Genomic DNA, 23267 nt, shown 5'->3' with positions numbered 1-23267 from the left:
GTTAAATATTTGTTTGCCTACATGTGGTTTGGAGCAAGCCGCATTTCCATGTTACCGTATTTCTGTATTTTCAAGGAACCTGGGCTTTGTGTCTCTGCCTCCCCTCCAGGATTCCATTCCAGGAAGCCAGCCCAGCATAGAGTAGGAGGGCATGTGAGACAAGAATTGTAGCCCTTGGTGTCCAGAACAGAAGAGCCAGTTGTGACCCAGAGGCCAGAAAATGTATGTCCAACAACCAGGCTCCCAAGGCTATTCACACAGCATAAGTCTCACAAACAACATTCTTTAGCCTGCCTGTGTATATGCATGTCCAGATGGTCGGTTATGTAGGAGAAATCACAAAAACATCTATCCATACAGAACAGGTATATGTATCTTCTTGAATTCGTGTTTTCATTTTTTTTAAATACCCAGTAGTGGGATTACTAGATCATAATGGTATGTCTATTTTTAAATTTTGAGGAACCTCCATTCTGTTTCCACAATGGTTGTACCAATTTACATTCCCAGCAGTGCATGAGGATTCCTTTTTCTCCACAACCTCACTAACATTTGTTATTTCTTGTCTCAAAGATAGTAGTTTTTAAAAAGAGGGAGAGCTAGCAAGTCAGTCCCTGTAGTACCCTTTCATATGGGGCTTTCTTTTCTTTTTTAACTGTGCATACGAAGAGTAAACTAGTTCTATAAGATTTAAGAAATACACTAGTTCCCAAGTACCTTCCCCTGCATTTTCCTTTCCCACAAGGGTAATCACTTTACTCATTTAAGTGATTTTTTTTGATATTTACCTCTGTTTGACTAAATAACGTGCTTGTGTTGCTGATTCTTGATTTTTCATTATAAGCTATTATTTGTTGACTTTCTACGTGAAGGATAAGAAGTTAGCTCATTTTCCTCCCTATCTCCTCCCTGACACACACATTTCCCAGCTCCCATACTATTAATTGATTTATATCATAATTTTCTTCAGATAAATATTCAATGTTTCTATTACCGGACTATGTGTGCTACTCAGAGTTGAGCCAAGTGCTAAACTATGATTACTTTTCCTTTCATTTATACCTTTGTGTTTCCTTAGAGTTAATAATTGCCTTATTTTTAGCTCCCCTGTATTCTTTATGCATATTGGAAGTCAACCCCAAATTCTCTGTTTGGTCTAAATCTCCCCTAAAGATGTTCATTAGCACTGGGTAGTCTTCTTCTTCTTAAAGACCTCCTTCAGTCTGGATTGGTTGTCCTCTTTGCCAGTTTTTATCATAAATGTGAGAATTTCCTTTACTTCTTTCCAAAGTTGCATCTTTTGTGTGTGTGTGTCCTATATCTTCTCTTTCTTGGTTTACTCCCTCATTTTGATGGATCAGTCTCCAGTATCTTCTTTTTTTTTTTTTTAAGATTTTATTTATTTATTTGACAGAGTTCACAAGTAGGCAGAGAGAGAAAGGGGGAAGCATGCTCCTTGCTGAGCAGAGAGCCCAATGCTCTCGATCTCAGGACCCTGAGATCATGACCTGAGTTGAAGACAGAGGCTTAACCCCCTGAGCCACCCAGGCGCCCCAGTCTCCAGTAGCTTCTTAGAAATGGGTGTGGGAAGTAAAATTTTTGAGATCTTATATGTCTGAAAATATTTATCTTCTCATATATTGATTGATAACAGTATAGATATTTAGGATGGAAATAGCTTTTCTACAGAACAGTGAAGGAAATCTTTGATTTTCTTCTAGCTTCCACAATTACTGTTAAGAAGTCATAAGTTACTTCGATTACTGATTTTTTTGTATATGCCCTAATTTTTAACTCTGAAAATTTTTAGAATCTTTGTGCCCAGTATGCTTGTTGTAGGTCTGTAATTCATCCATTGTTCTGGGCATTCAGCCTAGAAACATCCTTTATTCCTGAAAATAGAGTTTTTATTTCCATTATTGTGTTTTTAATTTCCAAGGGCTTTTTTTTTTTTTTTTTTACTTTGTCTTTAATGTTCCTTTTTAAAATTAATTAATAGTATTCTGTTCTTTCTTCTTTCATGGATCCATATGTTCTCTTATCTTCAGTGATACTAATGATGGCTTTTGTTTTTGTTTATTCTCTGCATAGTCTTATTTTCGCCCAAGTTGCTTTTTTTAGGGGGAGAGGAGAGTTGGCTTTGGTTATTTTGGTCTTTGTCTCTCATAGTAGAACATTTCCATACATGTCTGGTAAACCCTTGGTAGTCTATCCAAGTTTAAGGGTGACAGACAACCGCTGATGAAAGCTCCAAGTACATGGGAGGACTTGTCATTTCTGTACTTCCCTGTAGGTGGAACTGACTGCCCGTTTCTTAGAAAATACCTTCGGTGTCTAGGTCTTTCCTCTTGGGCTGGATGGGTTTTTCAGAAAAGACTTCCAGTCTCCTACAGAAAGGGTAAAGACTGGGATGCCAGGTTTTTGGAAGACAAGTGTGGGGAAATAGCAAGGGTCTCTGTGTTCAGCATGTGTGTGTTCACTTCATGCTGCTCTTTTGTTTTGGTGCCCTTGCCTCCCAGCTCTGTCTGGTGTCCTAGTCCTAAGACCCTCTGTTTAATTGCTCCACAGTGTTAACCTGTAGTAGAGAGTTTAAAATGTTCTTTAAGAGTGTAAAAACCATCCATGCTTATTTTCCCTTATATCCTTTCATTCTCCTTCAAAGAAGCTTTGTACTGCCATTTGCACAGCTTATTGAAGATTCTTTTTTTCTTTTTCTTTTTTTCTTCTCTATTGCTGGTTTACGATTCAGCTTTCTCAATTCTGCTGAGTCAGTTAAAATCCATCCCTTTGCTAAAGTCATAGACTTAGATTAAGAATCATCCTTGGGGATGCCTGGGTAGCTCAGTTGGTTAAGCGTCTGCCTTTGGCTCAGGTCATGATCCCAGGATCCTGGGATCAAGCCCCACATGAAGCCCCACATCAGGCTCCCTGCTAAGCGGGGACTCTGCTTCTCCCTCTCCCTCTTCCCCTGCTTGTATTCCCTCTCTTACTGTCTCTCACTGGGTGTTGTGTAAGACTGATGAATCACAGACCTGTACCCTTGAAACAAATAATACATTATATGTTAATTAAAAAAAAAAATCGTCCTTGAAGGGGAAGCTGGGTAACAAGGTCGGTTAAGCATCTGATTCTTGATTTTTAGCTAGGTCATGATTTCAGGGTTGTGAGATTGAGCCCCACATCGGGCTCTGTGCTGGGCATGGAGCCCACTTAAGATTCTTTCTCTCCCTCTCTTTCTGCCCCCGTCCCATTTCTCTCCCTCTCTTAAAAAAAAAAAAAAAAAAAAAAAAAAATCATGGGCGCCTGGGTGGCTTAGTGGGTTAAAGCCTCTGCCTTCAGCTCAGGTCATGATTCCAGGGTCCTGGGATCGAGCCTCACATCGGACTCTCTGCTGATTGGGGAGCCTGCTTCCTCCTCTCTCTCTCTGCCTGCCTCTCTGCCTACTTGTGATCTCTGTCTCTCAAATAAATAAAAAAAAGATCATCCTTAAAACATGACATACTTGCCTTATCTAGTTAATTGGTCACTCCTGGTTTTGTAATCAGCATCTCTTAAGCCACCCCCCAAATTAGAGGCTGGGACCTTGACAATTACCTGCATCTAACCACACATCCATCCCCCATCACCTACTTTTGCACCTTCCTGCATCCAAAGTGATCAGCATTCTGTATGTTCATCATTTCCTTTCCATTTTTGTGTAGTTTTGTTATATCTTTTTTTTTTAAGATTTTATTTATTTATTTGACAGACAGAAAGATCACAAGTAGGCAGAGAAGCAGGTAGAGAGAGAGAGAGAGAGGGAAGCAGGTTCCCCGCCAAGCGGAGATCCTGATGTGGGGCTCGATCCCAGGACCCTGAGATCATGACCTGAGCCGAAGGCAGAGGCTTTAACCCACTGAGCCACCCAGGCGCCCCAGTTTTGTTATATCTAAATGCCTATAAAGTATATGTTTATATTTTAGTTCCTTCCTACTGTATATTACAGGATATCATGCTATACATCATCTGTTGGGACTTTAATTTTTCACTTTATATTATAGAGTACTAAGGTTTGTCCATACTGTTACTTATCACTGTATCATTTTCAGTACTATGTAATATTCTACTGTGATTATACTTCATTTCCCTTCCATCTTCTAAAATTTCACTGTTATTGTCTCTCTTCCTTTTCTCCTCTTCCTTGTTGATTTTTAAAAGAATTATTGACAGTAGCATCAGTGGGATTTTAGGAAGGAACACAATTAGAAGTGTGTATTAAATCCACCATTTTTACCTGGGTTACCTAAATGATCTTCAAAAGTAATTTTGACTATATGAGATGTTTTTACCTTACTAAATTTTAGAGCCTTCACCCTGCATAAAGTATGACTCCATTGCATATACTGTAAACTTTAGTTATTAGCATTAGTAGATGACACCTAATCATAGAAAGCCAGCAAGGATCTCTGTGGTCATCCAGTCTAACTTTCTGTCTGCTCAATGCATGTTCCTAATCAGGAAGCCATGGATAGTACTCTTTGACCCCAGAGGTACCTCTCAGTAATAACTCAGAAAAATGTTGATATTTCTTTAGCTTTTGTAACCTTACTACAACTAAATGTGGGGTTTCCGTTAGATTGTTTAAATATTGAAAATCACCTCAGAACCCTCTTTGTTGCCTTTGGGGAAATCTAGGGGTCTCGGAGCCCAGGTTAAGGCTGCAGTTTTGAGCACCATACAATAAGACAGAAGTTTAAAGGGCACCTGGGTGGCTCAGTCGTTAAGTGTCTGCCCTTGGCTCAGGTCATGATCCCAGAGTTCTGGGATCAAACCCCACATCGGGCTCCCTGCTTGGCAGGGACCCTGCTTCTCCCTCTCCCTCTGTCCCCTGTTGTGTTCCCTCTCTCCCTGTCCGTCTCTGTCAAATAAATAAGTAAAATCTTTTTTTTTTTTTTAAAAAGGACAGAAGTTTAAACTTTTTTTATATCTTTTTTCCGTTGCAGGGATGTCATCAAGTGGCTGGTCAAAGTAGTAACTGAAGACGGATTAACTCAGTCCCCAAATGGGAATCAAACCTCTTCAGGAACAGGAATCTTGAAGGCCAGCAGTAGCCATCCTTCTCCCCAGCCCAACCTGACAAAGAACACCAATCAGCTGTAAGGGGCAGGCACAAGTTGTCTTTCCCAGGGCTGTTGGGATTTATTGCTTTAGAGAACAGCAGCATTCCTTAAAGAAGTTTCCACAAAATTAACAAGCTCTTGTAACATGGGCTGATTCTTACTAAAGACTATCTTAGTTTGGCTACAGGCTCAATTCTAATTCCAGAGTTAAACAAGCAGATGCTTTCCCTCTCAGATGAATAGGACTTAACTAAATGAACATAAGTTTACAAAGTTAAAGTGAAACCAAAAAAGGGGGGGAGGAGGGATTCCATTTCCTGATTCCAGGAGACAGTACCAGCTCACAGCTACTCATCATTTCAGCTAACCACTGATGGAAAAGAAGGAGTCGTGGATAGTAGGTGTTCCAGCAGCCTCTAGTCCTCAAGGACCTTCGTGTCTCTCCTCCAGTCCTGGGAGAAGAATGGCAGTTTAACCTGCAGATTCTAACAGATTATAACAACAATGGCTCAGACCAGGGAAGGTCCCATAACTTTAGGCCACACTGAAAAGAGATTCCTAGCATTTCTTTTGGGAGTTGGGAGTAGTTTTGGCATTTTTTGAGAGATGCCAGGATTGTAGGATCCAGACCTGTCCTTGCACAAGTAACCTCCTATGCCATGTCAGTCATATTGTTAAAAGCCAGTCATACTTGGTACTTCAAATACAGCATTTGTGCCTAAATGCACAACACTATTTTATAATCTAGTTGCACCAAACTGATTTTCATATAAAGTCTATGGTTTTTAACTAACTTAAGAGACAATCTTGTATGTAAAAGGAGAATGTTTAGAACAATAAAGCATCTGCTTGACAGAGTGGGGGAGGCCCTAAAGTTGGGTTATCCTAGAACCCCAGTATACAGACCCAAGAGAGAGACAGACACTGTTCCTTCAATGGGAGAAAAATCTTTATTATAATCTAAATTATTTTATTATAATCTAAATTAATATTTTTATTTATTGTAAGTAAATATTACTAGAAATAAAAATAAGGTCCTCTAAAAGTCAATTTATCATGATGTTAACAACAATAGGCACTACCGTTTACTATTAATGAGTGCGTATCTGCCAATATCTCACATAGCGCTCACAACTTTATGAAATAGGTGGTATTATTCTCCCTTTTTTAGAGAGGAGAAAACCTGGGCTCAGAGCAGTTTAGTAATTTGTCAAAAGTTGACCAGCTTGTCATTGCAGAGCCAGAATCTGATGCCAAACCCCCTGGGCCACCTATTGTATTACTGACTGCAGATTTTCTGAAAACAGAGCCCTTTCTTCTGTCACAGATAATTATGCATGTTTAAAAAGGCTGGCTTCAGGCCAGGCCCACCTTTCTGAGGGGTAGCCTAGATTCTTTCTGGCACATCAGCCTGGCTTTCTCCCACATTTAGGTCGGATGAGAGAGAGGGTCACAGTCCACCAGTTGAAGCTCTGAGACTGAACTTAGTAAAAGATAATTGTAAAGGAACCAATGCCAGGAAAACCATATGGTAAATATGTATTTTCTTCCGTATCAAAGAAATCTGAATAACTAATAGTCATTCTGGACCTGTTTTTTCATCTGGAAAATAGCAAAGTTATAGACTAGATGATCCTTAAAGTTCTCTAGGTCCTTAAGATCAGATGTTTCTGTTTTTGAATTTAAAAGTAGCTTGCTTTTCCAGCTCAACCACAGGTTCTGAGAGGTTCAGATAGTATGATCTGGCAAGAGGGATTCAGGTAGGTGAAACTGCTAAATAAAAGCAAGCTAAGAGCCCGGATAGCTCAGTCGGTAGTGCATCAGACTTTTAAATAAAAGCACGCTGATGGCTTGAGTAGTTCTTTGTGACCTAGTGTGTGCTTCACAAGATCATTTAGTACATGGGTGGGGACCTCCCAGCTGGCCGGGTGGCTCCTGCCAGATTCTCCCACTTACTTATGTTCTGTGTTCTGGACACAGGATTGTGTGTCAGCTGCAGAGGATGCTGTCCATAGCCGTAGAGGTGGACAGGACCCCCACATGCAGCTCCAATAAAATTGCCGAGATGATGTTTGGGTTTGTGCTGGACATTCCTGAAAGGAGTCAGAGGTGAGTCTTAGTTTTGTTTCTGTTTTAGGTTCTGGGAACAGAAATTCTTTCTTTCTTTCTTTTTTATGATTTCCTTACTTATTTTAAAGAGAGGGTGAGCAGGGTGGTGGATAGGGGCAGAGGGAGAGGGAATTTCAGACTCTGTGCTAAGCGCAGAGCCCAACTGGAGGCTTGATCCCACGACCCCGAGATCACAATCTAAGCTGAAACCAAGAATCAGATGCCCAACCGACTGCACCACCCAGGTGCCCCTGGGAACAGAATTTCAAAAGAAAATTCCAAACAGTAGTTAAATTGGGGGGGGGGGGTAAGAGGTGGAGAGATAGTTTCTGTCTCTTTAAGCTTTTTAAAAAAAGAGGTTCTCAACAAATTATTTGCAACCAAGGCATAATTTCTTGAAACAGGCTGGGTACCATAACTGGAGCCTACAGTTTCTTACTTTATTCATTTGGCTAAAAACCTTATTATGCCACAAGTTTCATCTATTCCCTGATCCACAACTACAGAGCCTGATAAAAATGTTCATTAAAGTCTTGATGGGTGAATGAAATAGGCATGTCCCATATTAGGGGAAGAAGTGGTGAGCCAAGAATGAAAGCAGATGGAGTTTACGAAGAAGGAACCCAGTTTCTCTATGAGTGAATTAGTGAAGTATTCCCTTAGGAGATAAAGAAACAGAGTTCTAACCAATGATTCCTCCTTTTAACCAGTAATTTTAGAATCTAGAGAGGAAATTAAATGAATATGAATTCACGAATAGTTGCTAGCACAGGAAATAACTATGAGAAAGCCACTGTATGACAGTGACCTTCGGGGAAGTTATCGCTGTCAGCTCTATGTTAGACTTCTCACGCCCATCCCCTAAACTCCCAGTTGGCAGCCAAGACTATTATATGGTTCAGGTTCCTCTAGTAGAAGAAAATGTCAAATTACATAGTACTGTAATAGAGATTTAATGAAAATACCCCCACTAAGATTAAGAAAAACATCTATTGGGTCCCTGCTGTGTGGCTGTCATTGTCACATTAACTCTCATATTTTCATAAAACTATGATGTTATTCCTATTGAACAAATGAGAAAAATACTCAAAATTGTGATGTAATTAATCCAGTTTGCACAACTAATTAGATTCATAATCCAAATTTAAAGCCAGGACTTGTTAATCCCAAATTCAGTGTTCAAAGGAAGCAATATGCTATAGCGGTCAGACCAAAAGAAGTGTACATAAATGTCATGCTTCTGTCACTTTGTCATGAATATTTCATTTGGGTCCAAATCCCATACTGTTCATTCAAGCCCAGATTCTTATGAAAGATGGGAAGTCTAAGGAATGGGAACTGTAAACTCATATAGACTTAACATTGACAAAAATAATTTAAATAAAGCCTGGCCCTATTTTAAAACTCAGAGAGGGCAAATTGGCAAGCACCCAAATTATACTAGAATATACTTTATATACCCTTTGCCTTGGTTTATTTAAAATTTTTTAAGTTTAGGTAAGTGTGCATAAAATTAAATCATATAACTAATTTACATAAGTATTCCATGGATTTTGACAAAAACATAACTCATGTGACCTATCATTTTCCAGTGGCTTATTGATAGTACATGGAAACCCTGAAGCCTTGCCAAATTCACTTATTATATCTACTAGGAATTTTTTTGTGGTTTTCTTGGGATTTTCTACATAAACAATCATATTGTCTGCAAATAAAAACAGCTTAACATCTTCCTTTCCAATCTATATGCCTTTTGCTTTTTTTTCCTGCCTTATTATATGGACAAGTAATCCAATAGAATGTTAAAGAAGTGATAAGAGCAGACATCCCTTGCCTTATTCCTGCTCTTAGGGGGGAAACATTCAGTCTTTGACCAGTAAGTATAATGTTAACTGTTGACTTTTCATAGGAGTCCTCTGTCGGATTGAGGAAGCTTCCTTCTGTTTCTAGTTTACTGACTGGAGTGTTTTTATGAAGAATAGGTATTAAAATTTGTGTAATACAATATTTTCTGCACCTATTGAGATAATCATAATTTTTCTCCTTTATTCCATTGATGTGATTAATTACACTGATTAATTTCCTAATGTTAAACCAGTCTTCCATTCCTGGAATAAAGAAATTACACTTCATTGTGATATGTTAACCTTTTTGTGTATTGACAGATTCCATTTACTAATATTTTGTTGAGAACTTTTACATCTATGTTTATAGAGATATTGATCTATTATTTCCTTTTCTTATAATGCTCAACTTCATCCATCTTTAAAGAATTATAAATTAAGGGCGCCTGGGTGGCTCAGTGGGGTAAGCCTCTGCCTTCAGCTCAGGTCATGATCTCAGGGTCCTGGGATCGAGCCCCGCATCGGGCTCTCTGCTTGTCAGGGAGCCTGCTTCCTCCTCTCTCTCTGCCTGCTTCTCTGCCTACTTGTGATCTCTGTCAAAATAAATAAGTAAAATCTTTAAAAATATATATATAAATTAAAACTACAGTGAGATGCCATTTCTCACCTATCCAAATAGTAAGAATTTTGAAGAACAATAAATACATTCCATCAGAGAGGTTTTAAGAAAGCAGATACACATTGCTGATAGGAATGCAAAATGGTACAAACCTATCAGGAAAATTAAATGTACATTTACCTTTTGACCCAGCAATCTCATTTCTAGGAATTTGCCCTGAAGACACCCTTCTAACAGTATGAGAATACAATATGTAGGATGTTCACTACAGCATTATTTGTAATTGTAAAATATTAGAAACTACCCAAATGCCCATCCATAGGGCAGTGGTTGAATATCTATAGTACATCTGCACAATGGAGTATTACACAGCTGTAAAAAAATTTTTTTTAAATAGGAGCAAAATTTCTGAGCTGATTTCCAAAACATCGTTAAGTCAAAAAAGCAAAATACAAAAGAGTATGCATAGTCAATACAAGTATCTTTTTGTATGGAGAATTTAAACATGTACATAATTATGATAGGATGTGAAAAAAGAAACAAAGTTTAGATAAATGGCACACTAATCAAATTGCCTACATACAAGAGGTACATGGGAATGGGCTGGAAAGGAGACAGGTACGGGCCGAAGCGGTGATGGTGTTAATGGTGGCATAATACTTCCAAGTGTACTTCTTTGTATAATTATAACTTTTAGAATTTGGGAACCATATCAGTGTTTATAGTCTCAAAAAAGGAAAATAAATCAACAAGGGAGTTAAAAGATCTATCAAGGGAAGGCCTAACATTTACTACAGATGCAAATTAACCTGTTTTAATAAATAACATAACTGGGGTAAGGGAAGGGGTATGAGGGAGAACAAGCCCAAGTAAGTTCTTTTTCAGTTTTTATTTTTAAACAATTATGGATTCACAGGAAGCTGCAAAAACTAATACAGGGAAATCCTATGTACCTTCACCCTGCTTTCTCCCAGTGATTCCATCATACATTACTATGGTACAGTACCACCAATAGGAAATTAACATTGGTAGAATCCATAGAACGTATACCGATTTCACACATTTTATATGCACTCATCTGTGTGCCGTGTGATTACACGTGTAGATTCATGTAACTACCGGCACAATCCAGATACACAGAACTGTTCATCACCCAAGGAGCCCTTTCCTTTTATGGCCACACTGTCCATCTTCCCCAATCCCTGGCAACCACTAACCTGTCCAAGTAACTTAAAACACAGTATTTGGACTAAGTATTCTCAGGCTAAAGAGAAAAATGAACTGTCAATAAATTTTGAACTCTAGTTAGTGGATATCTTTTTCACAGAGGTATGAGTTAACAATTCAAAAACTACGTTATGTGTATTCTAGGATTAAACAAATAAATGTATTGTGGATAATGAGAAGCAGGGTTGTCACTGTCAGAGAAGAGAATTACGCATATGAAAAGGGGGAAGGATAGAAGGAACCCTGAGGTGCTGGATTGGAATTGGAGATATCAATATGAACTTGGTGTTTCTAATAAATATAGGTAAATAAAGGAATTTATTTATTCATACACCTTGTTCCTACTCCTACCCATTGAGAGAGTATAGAAATAATCACCCTTTTAAGCTCACCTTGTACCCAGAATTTGTTTCTAAATACCAATTTACCCTAAAAGGAACCAGAGTTCCTTGAAGAAAAAGATATTTGCACAGGTGACGTAGGGAAAAGTACAAGATGAACCTGGAACATCTCGTGCTAAGAAAGTAAGGAAATTGTCAAAGAATGTTCAGAACATGTCAAGTTAAAGGGCTTCTGCTTATCAAATCTGGGATAATTTGAGCATCAAAATAAATATTGACAATAAAAAACTATAAACTATTAAATAAAATAAGAAAGTACGGTTCTAATACAAGAAGGAAGGAAGAGAAGGGACACTCTTCCTTACAGTTGAAAGCCAACTAATAAATGTGAGAAGAAATCACAAGTTCATCCATCAAGATAACCATCATGATAGTTCATTAAGGTATGAGTGGATATTAAAATGGTGCAAGTTTGTGGAGTATCAAGGTATTTTCATAATCTCATACTATATTGCTACAAGATACTCATTAATTATAATAGGGACAGTAATAACTTTATAGTGAAGGCACTGCCTTCGTCACTAAGTGTTCAAAGTTAACACCAACAATGCGACAAGTTGGCATCATATGCCTTTTAATATGATGCACTGAGAAAAACAAAATATAGTTCTTGCAGTACTCTTCCCCCAAAATGTATAACCTCAGTCTAATTGTGGAGCAATATCAGACAAATCCCAAATGAGAAATATTCTGTGAAAACACCGAACTGCACTTCTTAAAAATGTCAATGTCATGAAAGACAAAGTAATGATGAAGAACTGTCCCAGATCAAAGGACTTACAAAAGCGGACAACTGAATGCAATGTGTAATCTGCGATTTTCTTTTGCTATAAATAGCATCATGTGGACAATGAAAACAATCTGCTTAAAGTCTATGGATAATAAAATAGTAGTGAATTGTAGTAAAGTTAACTTCTTGATTTTGATCATTGTATCTGGTTATCTAAGAGAATGTCCTTGTTTTTTGGAATTATACACTGAAGTATTTAGGGGTGAATGGGCATCATGTCTACAACTTACTCTCAGGTAGTTCAGAGAAAACAGTTGAAAGACAAAGAGAAGGATAGAGAAGATGTGATAAGCATTTAGTGAAAAGTATGAAGGGGCAGAGGGAGAAGCAGGCTTCCCACTGAGCAAGGAGGCTGATGCGGGACTCGATCCCAAGATCCTGGAATCGGGACCTGAGCGGAAGGCAGACGCTTACCTGGCTGAGCCACCCAGGCACCCCTCTTTATTTTAAAGATGTTCCATCTTCTCCTAGCTTGCTAATGAGAAGTTACATTTTTGTCAATGTTAAGTCTATATGTGTTTATAGTTACCCATTCCTTAGACTTCCCATCTTTCATAAGAATCTGGGCTTGAATGAACAGTATGGGATTTGGACCCAAATGAAATATTCATGACAAAGTGACAGAGCAAGCATGACATTTATGTACACTTCTTTTGGTCTGACCGCTATAGCATATTGCTTCCTTTGAACATTGAATTTGGGATTAAAAAGTCCTGGCTTTAAATTTAGAATATCTTGCTGTTGTTTCCCTATATGTCATGTGTCTTTTTTCTCTGGCTGCTCTATTTTTGATTTTCAACAATTTGATTATGATACCTACATGTAGTTTTCTTTACATTTATTCTGCTTAGGGTTTATTGAGTTTCTTAAATCTGTGACTTGATATTTTTCACCGAATCGTGAAACATTTTGACCATGTTTTTTTGCCCCAAACTCTTACCTTATTCGAGTACATGTATGTTGGGTTGCTTGACACTGTTCCACAGATCACTAAGGTTATGATGTTTTCTATTGTTGTTTTGCTTTGTTTTGTCTTGATTTTTTTTCTCTATTTCAGTTTGAATAGACTTCAGGATTCCTGACCTTTTCTTTCACAGTGCCCAATTTGCTGTTAAGCCTATCCAGTGGTCATTTCCCCCCCCCCCCCCATTTCAGATATTGTATTTTTCAGATCTGGAGTTTACAGTTGGTTCATTTTTATAGTTTCTGTTTCTTTCTGCTGATAGTCTCTACCTAGTCACTCATTATATACATCTTGGTCTGTTGGTTAATCTTGAACATATTTATAATAGCTGTTCTAAAGGCCTTGTCTACTAATTCTAACATCTCTGGATATTGTTTGTTTGTTTGTTTCTCTGGATATTTTGCTCCTTGTTATGGGTCATATTTTCCTGCCTTTTCCCTTGGCTAATATTTTTTTGTTCTATGCTGGACATTATAAATGCTGTGTTGTTGAGGGTCTGAAATTTGCTGCCTTTTTTTTTAAAGAGTGTTGAGTTTTATTCTGGCGGGCGATCAACTTGTTGGCAGATTAGTTTTCTCCTGTTGAGGCTTGCTTCTAGGATTTGTAAGGGTGCTTCTAAAGCAGCCCTTATTAAAGGGCTTGAGTCTTGAGGCCTAGTCCTTTTGGGGCCTCAACTGGAGGCCCGAGGTGTTCAGTGAGGTTTCTCCACTCTGGCTCACCGAAACCCCGGTGTCTCTTCGCACTGGAAGATCTCCAGAATCTCCACTCGGCTCCCAGCCTTCCAGTTGCTGTTCTCTCTCGGGCTTTTGAGCTTCCTCCTGCACGTGTGCCAAGGGCCCCTTTACACACACTTCTTGAGCTCCTCCTCCTCTAACACAAATTCCAGCCTCAGCTGTCTTGACCATCAGTCTCTTTTTGCTCTGCCCAGCAAGCCCACTGCTTTGTGTTTGGGACCCACACTTTCCTCTGCCTTAGAAAATACCCCTCATAAGAAATCCGGGATAAATGTGGGGTTTGCCACTTTTACTTCCCTTCTTTTCACAACAGTACTTCGAAGCAGCTGGTCCAATGCCTGAAAATGATTATTGCATATATTTCTCCAGTTTTATAATTGTTTATGACAGGAGGGTAAATCCAATGCCAAGTATTCTGTAAATCTGGATGTTGGCCTTCCTCTTTATCTTGTTTTTGAAATTCAAATTTGAATTACTATGGATTTTGTAACTCCATTTCCTACTATGGCCAATGCACTAAAATTATCTTTTTGTCCTTTGTATATCTCTGAGTTTGCCACCTGTGTATTATAAAACTAAGACAAACGGGGCGCCTGGGTGGATCAGTGGGCTGAAGCCTCTGCCTTCGCTTGGGTCATGATCCCAGGGACCTGGGATCGAGCCCCACATTGAGCTCTCTGCTCAGCAGGGAGCCTGCTTCCTCCTCTCTCTGCCTGCCTCTCTGCCTCCTTGTGATCTCTGTCAAATAAATAAATATAATCTTTAAAAAAAAAAACCTCATAAGACAAACACAGGCACTGGAAATAAAATTAGAAGAGAAAATACAGTTTGAAATAAAAGGTTATTGAATAGAAAAACTCTCCTGTAAGAGAAATAGGCCAAATACAGAATAGAAATTTGACTTTTTAAAAAAAGAATTTATTTATTTATTTGTCAGAGATCACAAGTAGGCAGAGAGAGAGGAGGAAGCAGGCTCCCCGCTGAGCAGAAAGCCCGACATGGGGCTTGATCCCAGAACCCTGGGACCATGACCTGAGCCAAAGGGAGAGACTTTAACCCACTGAGCCACCCAGGTGCCCCGAAATTTGACTTCTTTTTTTTAAGATTTCATTTATTTATTTGAGAGAGAGCAAGAGCACACAAGTAGGGGGAGAGGTAGAGGGAGAGAATCTCAAGCAGACTTCTCGCTGGACTTGGAGCCCAATGTGAGTCTCAGTCCCACAACCCACAAGATAGTGACCTGAACCAAAACCAAGAGCTGGATGCTTAACCGACTCAGCCATCCATGTGCCCCTAGAAATTGAAATTTTAAAAGAATTTGGGGAATATCTTGCAAATCTCAGTCTAGGTCTTGATCTTGAGGTTGTGAGTTCAAGCCCTGTGTTGGGCTCCACACTGGGTGTGGAGCCTACTTATAAAAGAAGAAGAAGAAAATTTGTCAGAGAAAGTATACAGTGATTTTTGCATCGTTAAAGAAATAAAATGGATTTTCACAAAAGTGTAGACTTTTCAAAACTTTTGAATAGTAAGAGGGAAAAGTTAAAAATACTCATTTTGCTTTATAAACTTTGCTTTTCTACAAATAATGTATGTGCTTGGTGCAAAAGCAAAGGGAAAGGGAGAAAAGAGAAATGAATAGATACTTTACGATTTATCATTTTTGTAAATGGCAGTGGCACGAAGAACCCCTTATTTTTCCAGATGTTGCAAAACTACAAAGGGGCAAGATGTTATAGGAGAAAACCCTCTTGGATCAGGGCTAGCTCTGTTCCTCATCGCTGCACCTCCTTATGTGCTCACAAGCTGTCTTCTCCTGGAACTGCTATGACCAGTAGACCTGACAAGGACTGACAAACAGACCTTTAAGCTTACACCTTCAGGCGGTCCAGAGATGCACGATTTCTAACATTCCTTTGGAAGCTGACATTGCTTTTAGAATAATGAGCTTGAGGGCCACCTGGGGTGGCTCAGTCGGTTAGGCAACTGACTCTTGATCTCAGCTCAGGTGTTGATCTTGGGGCCAGGGGTTCAAGCTCCAAGCCAGGCATGGAGCCTACTTTAAGAAAAAAATAATTAAAAGACCCTAGAACAATGAGCTTGATTAACCTTCCTGAAACACAGCTGCAGTTTTGTAGCTCTTCCTCTCTCAGGTTCAGAATATACTGAATATACTTCAGCCCACCACTTGCTGGTCAAGTCCTGTGCTAGGTAAAGTGACAAAGTCAAGGGCAAGAGTCCCTCTGGGACTCTCAAGTCCTAGACTTGAAATTTAAGAAGGTGCAATGCCCACAGCTGTGTATTTTTTTACTTATTCCTTTTTGTCCAGGTTTTTCCCCTCTGGTGAAATGCCTCCTGCCTTGAGCCTTTTCTCCTCCTCCTAGACCACCATCCCATGCCTCTTCCTCCGTTAGAAGGCCCCTTCTGGTCCCCTGACCAAATGTACTCTCTCCCGTGTGTATCTCTGGAGCACCACAGGCAGCCCGCATGCCCGGGCCTGCACTTTATTTCAGTTCCCACTGAAATAAAAAAGCATAATAAATAATGATAATTTTAAATTTTAAATGAAATAAAAAAAATTAAAAAATAAAAAAATTAAAAAAAGCATACCTTTTGCTTCTGGTCAACAGTCAGTTTTTTGAGAGAAATGCCTTCTTTTACTTATCTTCATATTCTTTGCTGTGCCAAACAGTGTCTGGCACATTGTGGACATTTAGAAATATTTATTCCCAGTATTAATTATCTGCTAATATGAAGTTAATCTTTTTAATATGTCCTAAACTTTTCCAAATATCAAGGACCTTTCCCTCCTCCTGGCAGTTGTTAATTCATGAACAAACCCACCTCTGTCCTGTTCACAAGGTTTGCGAATTTGTAGGTCTCTATCACATTCCTTCTTAGCCGTCTGGTTTAGGGCAGCAAAGGTTAGAGCTTTCAGAGGGGACTGTGGTGTGTATTCCTTGAAGTGACAGCAGTGATAGTTACCCTCTTTCTCTTTCCCACTCAGGGAGATGTTCTTTACTACCATGGAAAGCCACCTTCTGCGCTGCAAAGTGTTAGAAATCATATTCCTCCACAGCTGCGAGACGCCCACCCGCCTGCCCTTGTCTCTGGCCCAGGCCCTCTACTTTCTGAACAATTCCACGTCACTGCTCAAGTGTCAGGTACGAGCTTCCCTGCCTCCGGGAGGCCTAGAACACCTTCCCCCTCACCCTTGAGCATGTAACTGAAGAAGGCACCCTCTACCAACTGCTTTCGCTTCTCCGCAGTCAGATAAAACCCAGTGGCAGATGTGGGACGAGCTGGTTGAGCACCTGCAGTTCCTGTTGTCCAGCTATCAGCACGTGTTAAGAGGTAAGCAGCCGAGATTGTATGGGAGTCTCACAGCGGCCACTGTCATGGATTGAAGTTACACGGGGGATTCTAATTTGTTAGCCTAAGGAAAGCATCGTTCCTTGGTTATAACTATAGGAGCAAGGAATGACTTCTTTGGCGTCATTGCTATAAAACAGAAGAAATCACGTACTTTTTTCGTGGCAGATAATATGGTGGTTCTTGCAATTATTAGGCTGTACCGGCAAGCAGCAGCCATCATACCAGAAGTACTTTGTAATGACCTGATTAGACCTAGCATTTTGCCCTGGCCCGTCACTGCGAAGTCTTTATTGGGTCATTTGCTCAGTGACTGTGGACATTATCAACATCAGTCAGTAGGATACAAACCCAGAGCCAATCAGTGGGAAGGAAAAAGCATACACCTCGCGGAAGTTGTAAGACACTCTACAGACTGTGAAAGTGGCTTTGCTCCAGTCCCAGGTGGAGCCAGTGATCAAGGAGGATCCAGGAGAGTTAGACTAACACTCAGGAAGCGAATATTGACCAGTGTAATAATGAAATAGCTGCTTCAAATGAGAATGATTTTATTAGCCAAAGATCAATAAGACCCTTGTTCCCAATTACTGATGTAAATTATTAATTCCAAAAGGAAAAATAGTAACTTTTTTTTTTTTTTTACAGGTTTATTTATTTACTTGAGAGCACACATGAGCAGGGGGAGGGAGAGAGAGAATCTCCGGCAGACTCCCCGCTAAGCCCGGAGCCCAAAGTGGGGCTCAATCAGGGCTGAAACCAAGTCAGGTGCTTAACCAACTCAGCCACCCACATGCCCCAAAAGATAGTAACTTTTTAGGGGAGAAAACACATTCCTCTCAATATGATGTCCTGAGAAGGACACGTCATCAGTTAAGTAGTGTTCTTGCCAAAAATCCATGACCTGAATCTAATCACAAAGAAACATCAGGCAAATTCACACGGGAGACACCTTCTCCAAAATAATTGGTTTGTGCTCTTCAAAAGTGCCAGTGTCTTAAAAACAAAGACAGACCAAGAAACTGTCCCAAATTAGAAAGAAACTAAAGATCATTAATACTAAATGCAAAACATGATCCTGGATGGGCTCCTGAACCAGGGAAAAGAAGCTATGAAGTATGTTATTGGGATGACTGATGAAATTTAAATAGATTAAATAATATTATACTAATATTAAAATTTCCTATTCTTGATAACAAACCTGGCTGTGAAAATAATTGTCCTCAGTCTTGGGAAATCCAGAATGAAGTACTGAGGGGTAGAAGGGCACAATGTTCAACTTCTTCTCAAACAGTGGGGTGGGATAGTATGTATTTATATGTAACTATATGTAAATTTATGCATTTCTATATAATCCACATTTTTATATATATATATATTAATCTATTTATTTGACAGACAGAGATCACAAGTAGGCAGAGAGGCAGGCAGAGAGAGAGAGGAGGAAGCAAGCTCCCCACCAAGCAGAGAGCCTGACTTAGGGCTTGATCCCAGGACCCTGGGATCATGACCTGAGCTGAAGGCAGAGGCTTTAACCCACTGAGCCACCCAGGTGCCCCCACATTTTATACTTACTTGCCGTCATCATGTTGAGGTTGATTTTAGCTCAGTAATGGCACTGGGGAAGGTACAATAGCCCTTATACCCTTTTGGACCTAGAACTGAGGAAGCTGTTGTAGAGAAATAAAAAAATACAGCACCGAATTTAAGACAGAAGGTCTGGGTTTGAATCCCAACTCCACCACTTACTCTGCTAACTTTATGTCTCTAAACCTCATTTTCTTCTGTGGAGTGGAGATGGTAATATAGAACTTTTCAAGACTGATTGTTAATAGATGTGAGAAAAAATAGTGAGCACTCAATCGGTGTTAGTGAAATCTCAGACTAACTATTTGCTCAGCCCGGAGTAAGCTACTAGATCTTTACATTTCAGGCTCTTGTAACCAAAACTTAAAAGTGCATTTTCAAGGCCATCACATTTGTGGTTGTGTTGTTTGTGCATTTTTAGCACCCTCAAAGAAAGGTACACATCCTTCTCAGAGCGAAGCCCCAGAGGCAAATTCCATGTTGTATTTAACCTCATCAAGGTTTACATAATTGTTCTTTTGGAAATCAAGCAGAAAGGTTAATATTAAAGCAGACTGGTTTCATTGAAAGTTCACCTTTAACACTCCTTGTTTACTTCTGTTTTGCTTCCCAGGGAATACAGCTGGTCCTTGGGCAATAGTGACTTAACATGGACATGGGATCCACTTTCATTCCAGAATATCTTTATGCTTCTAACAAAGGAGAGGAAAGCCTTAGACCAGTGTACATTGGCCAAGAATAAATAGGTGTGTTCCAATGCTATTTTAGCCTTACCATCCTCTCCACTTTCTTTGGAGACCAAAGAAGACAGCTAAATGGTACCCTGAAATCATCAGGATCCCTGTCAGTAGGCTTTTTACTGGGAGGGCTCCTTAGTCATCCCTGCCCTCCGCAAGTGGTCTAAGGACATTGTTGAAGGCATTTTGGGTCAGCCTGAGTTGTCCAGCTCCACAGGAAGGAGAAGAAGGGAAGAGGTTGGGCAGCCCAAGGTTGTCCTTTGTTTGGGGGAACATCTTAGCATGGGGGCAGAGAAGAAGAATGGCTAGGGAAATTCACACACCCTGGTGTATGTAATTCAGTGACCTGGTGAAGGTATCATCCCCTTTTCATAGATGGGGAAACAAAAGGCTGAGAGAAAAGTATGTGCAGAGCCAGGATTCAAACCTAGGTCTGTTGCCAAAGTCTGTGTGCAATGAAAACACACTGGAAGGAATTATTGTTCTATGAAATCACTGGATGAGATTAGAAGGTGAGAGTCTAAGGAATTTCCAACTCCCTGTCTTCTAAACTCTCTGTACAGGTTAAACTACTTTTGCATGGGGAAAAGTATATCCCGAAACCCCATACTTTGTAAATATTTCCAAAGAAGGCAGAGCAGCCCCGTGGAGGCATAGATGCTAGGCTGCCAGGTAAGCTCACATTGTCTGGCTGAGAGAGCAGTTCCACAGCCATGCAGCTCAAGTGTGAGCCTCAGCGAAATTGCAAATTGCTTTATGCCATCAGTTTTCCTGGTATTTGTGAATTATTAATGCCTCTTATTTTGAAACTATGAATGCTAGAAGTTTTAACATACAGTATTTAAAGGAAGAAAAACATCTCCTTCTCCTGAATTCCAGTTGGCTTTACAACTTGGGCAGGATGGCCTACAGAAGTCAGACCTCAGTTCATTTTGAGGAGAGACACACACAGCCTTTTTACAAGGAGCCCTATCCAGAGAAGAGAGAAAAGCAGATGCAGGCATGATCAGGTCAAGCCATATATTCATCCAGGCAATAAATACTTACAAAATGCCCTCTGGGTGCCTGGCTCATTGGGAAAACTTCAGTGAATAAGACTAACACGGCCCCTGCCCTCACAGAGCTCACTGTGAAGAGATTGACCCTAAACAGATAATCACATAAATAACATATAATCACAATTAAAATAAATGCTCCGAAGGAAAGGAGAAGTTAACTAGGAGCACCTAATCTATTTCCGGAGGGACCCGCAAAGGCCTCCCTGAAGTGATACTTCAGCTGAGCCAAGAAGTGCTGGTGGGGCGCTTGGGTGGCTCAGTCGGTTAAGCCTTAAGCTTAAGCTCGGGTCATGATCTCGGCGGGGGGGTGGGGGGGGGGTGGGGGGGGTGGGGGGGGGTGGTGTCCTGGATGGAGCTCCACATGGACTTCCTGCTCAGTGGGACATCTGCTTCTCCCTCTGCCTCTGCCCCTCCCCCATCCCCTCCACCCCCACTCACTCTCGTCTCTCAAATAAATAAATAAAATCTTTAAAATGAACAAACAGGGGCGACTGGGTGGCTCAGTGGGTTAAAGCCTCTGCCTTTAGCTCAGGTCGTGGTCCCAGGGTCCTGGGATGGAGCCCCGCATCAGCCTCTCTGCTACATGTGGAGCCTGCTTCCTCCTCTCTCTTTGCCTGCCTCTCTGCCTACTTGTGATCTGTTTGTCAAATAAATAAATAAAATTTTTAAAAAATTAAAAACACAAAAAAACAGGACTGCTGTTAGCCAGACACCTAGGGCAGAGTTTTCCAAAAAATTAAAAATGGCATGACCAAGGGCCCTGAGGCAAGAATTTATTTAGTGAGTCTAAAGAACATATAACAAGCTAGTAAGATTGGAATGTAGAGAGCAAGGGGAGAATAGCAAGATGAAACTAGAATAGTAGGGCCTTCTGGGCCATGTTAAGAAATGCCAACTCAATTCCAAGAGTGAAGATTAGCCCTCAAAGTGGTTTTGCGTAAGGTTGCTCTGCCCTCAGGCCGAGTCGTTTGGTAGACCAGAGATGTGTGTTGGGGGGTTGGGGGGGGTGGATCATGTTGGTGAGGGTGTGGGTTGTGTGCAGCAGGGAACGCAGTGAATGGGACACATGCACTTTGAAGATCAGTTTCTCAGGCCTTGGTGACTGAGTCTGAAATGTGGCTCCAAGGTTCTGCCATTGCAGACAAGGACATAAATGGAGAAGGATCTACAGAGAAGTAAGCAAAGATAAAGAAGATATAGATCTAGAGAGAAGTGGGGTGTGGCTATTGTGTTGGAGATTCCTATAGTGATGATGATAAAATAATAATAGTTACCCCTAGGGGGCGCCTGGGTGGCTCAGTCAGTTGAACTTCTGACTCCGTTTCGGCCCAGGTCCTGAGCTCAGAGCTGTGAGCTCAAGCACCACACTGGGCTCTGCACTCAGCATGGAGTCTGCTTGAGAGTCTCTCTCTCCCTCTCCCTCTACTATAAATAAGTAAATAAATAGCCTAATTTTAAAATGGTAATAATAATAGTTACCCCTGGGAACCTGATCTGGGAACCTAACAGTAATACTATGAGCCAGAACATCTTGTATAAGGCATTGTGCTAAAACCTTTACATAAATCACCTCACACAGTATTACCAACAGCCTCTGATGTTAAGACCTCCCATGCCTACCAAAGCATTAAATCCAAGGCCTTGCCAACTGGAGCAGAATGACTGAAGTCCACTTTCCCTTCTTCCTCCCCTCCTTTTTTATTATGGACTTGGCACTTTATAAAAGTTAATGTGCATAATCCATATCTGTCGTTATTTTTTTATGATCGTGCCCCAAACATAGCCAGCCATGATCGTGCTGGCTTTTTTATCGTTTTGATGTGTTCCCCTCTGTGTGTGTGTGTGTGTGTGTGTACGTTTGCTTTACCCCCACCTTGTTTTTAAGCATTCCTACTTTCTTATAAAAGATGTTCCAGGTTCACCTTATTATTTCCTTTCTGTGGTCCTAGAATCACCCTTTCCTCCCAAAAAATTTTGGTTTCTTTTGGCAAGGAGTGAGGAAAAGCATTAAGAAATCAAGATCTGGGTGCTAAATATGCTAATTTACTACTGGGGACCTGCTTCTAGGCCCTCCAACAACAGAGTTAGTAAATTACGTAATTTTTTAAGAAATAGGTGTTCATAACAATTCCTCAATTTCCACTCCCTCAGAATTCTTCCTCTCCTCCTATTCCGTAACTGAATCACTCTTCTCCCACAGCAAGAACCCCTATTTTGAACATGGATATATTTATTTGGTCTCCCATACAACATACACATATTGTAGTAATTCTGTTTAAAAGAAACAATTTTGTGTATGTTTTATGATAGACCAACACTAAACTAAAAAGCTAATTCAGTATTTCTTTGCAATTCTTTTTATACTTAGAATCAATCTCCCAGAAGATATTAAAAACTCACATGGGTCTTTTTCAAGTGGTTATATTAACTTGAAGTATATAGTTGCACTGTTTAATCTAGGTTCATTGCTTAAGTCCACAAAGGGAGAAAACTAAGACAGTTTTAATTTGTACAATTTTAATGTGCAAAACTTGAGGACCAGAGAGAACCAAGAACAGAGGACCTTTTAGAAATTGAGTGACCACAGATATTCAAATGGCCTTTGACGTGTACTCCAGTAACCACCAGTTAAGTCTTTGCCTAGACCCTACCTACTAAAATTGGACTTCATCTTAAGTAGTAAAGGAATATAAAGCAGTTCAGAAGATTCCACTGACTTTTCCCCCTCTTGC

General features: G+C 40.2%; 1 protein-coding gene across 1 annotated transcript in view; it reads left to right on the top strand.

Annotated features, from left to right (window-relative positions):
- The window catches only part of SIMC1 (SUMO interacting motifs containing 1), a 77465-nt gene that overhangs the window by 53041 nt on the left and 1157 nt on the right, over nt 1-23267 (top strand). Inside the window, exons 6-9 of the mRNA XM_046000120.1 lie at nt 4983-5135; nt 7080-7208; nt 16792-16948; nt 17054-17138. Coding sequence (XP_045856076.1) covers nt 4983-5135; nt 7080-7208; nt 16792-16948; nt 17054-17138 — 524 coding nt within the window. The remainder of the gene's footprint in view (nt 1-4982; nt 5136-7079; nt 7209-16791; nt 16949-17053; nt 17139-23267) is intronic.

This window comes from Meles meles, chromosome 3, assembly GCF_922984935.1.
Source record: "Meles meles chromosome 3, mMelMel3.1 paternal haplotype, whole genome shotgun sequence".
Lineage (NCBI taxonomy): Eukaryota > Metazoa > Chordata > Mammalia > Carnivora > Mustelidae > Meles > Meles meles.
This window is presented reverse-complemented; position numbering and strand designations above follow the sequence as displayed.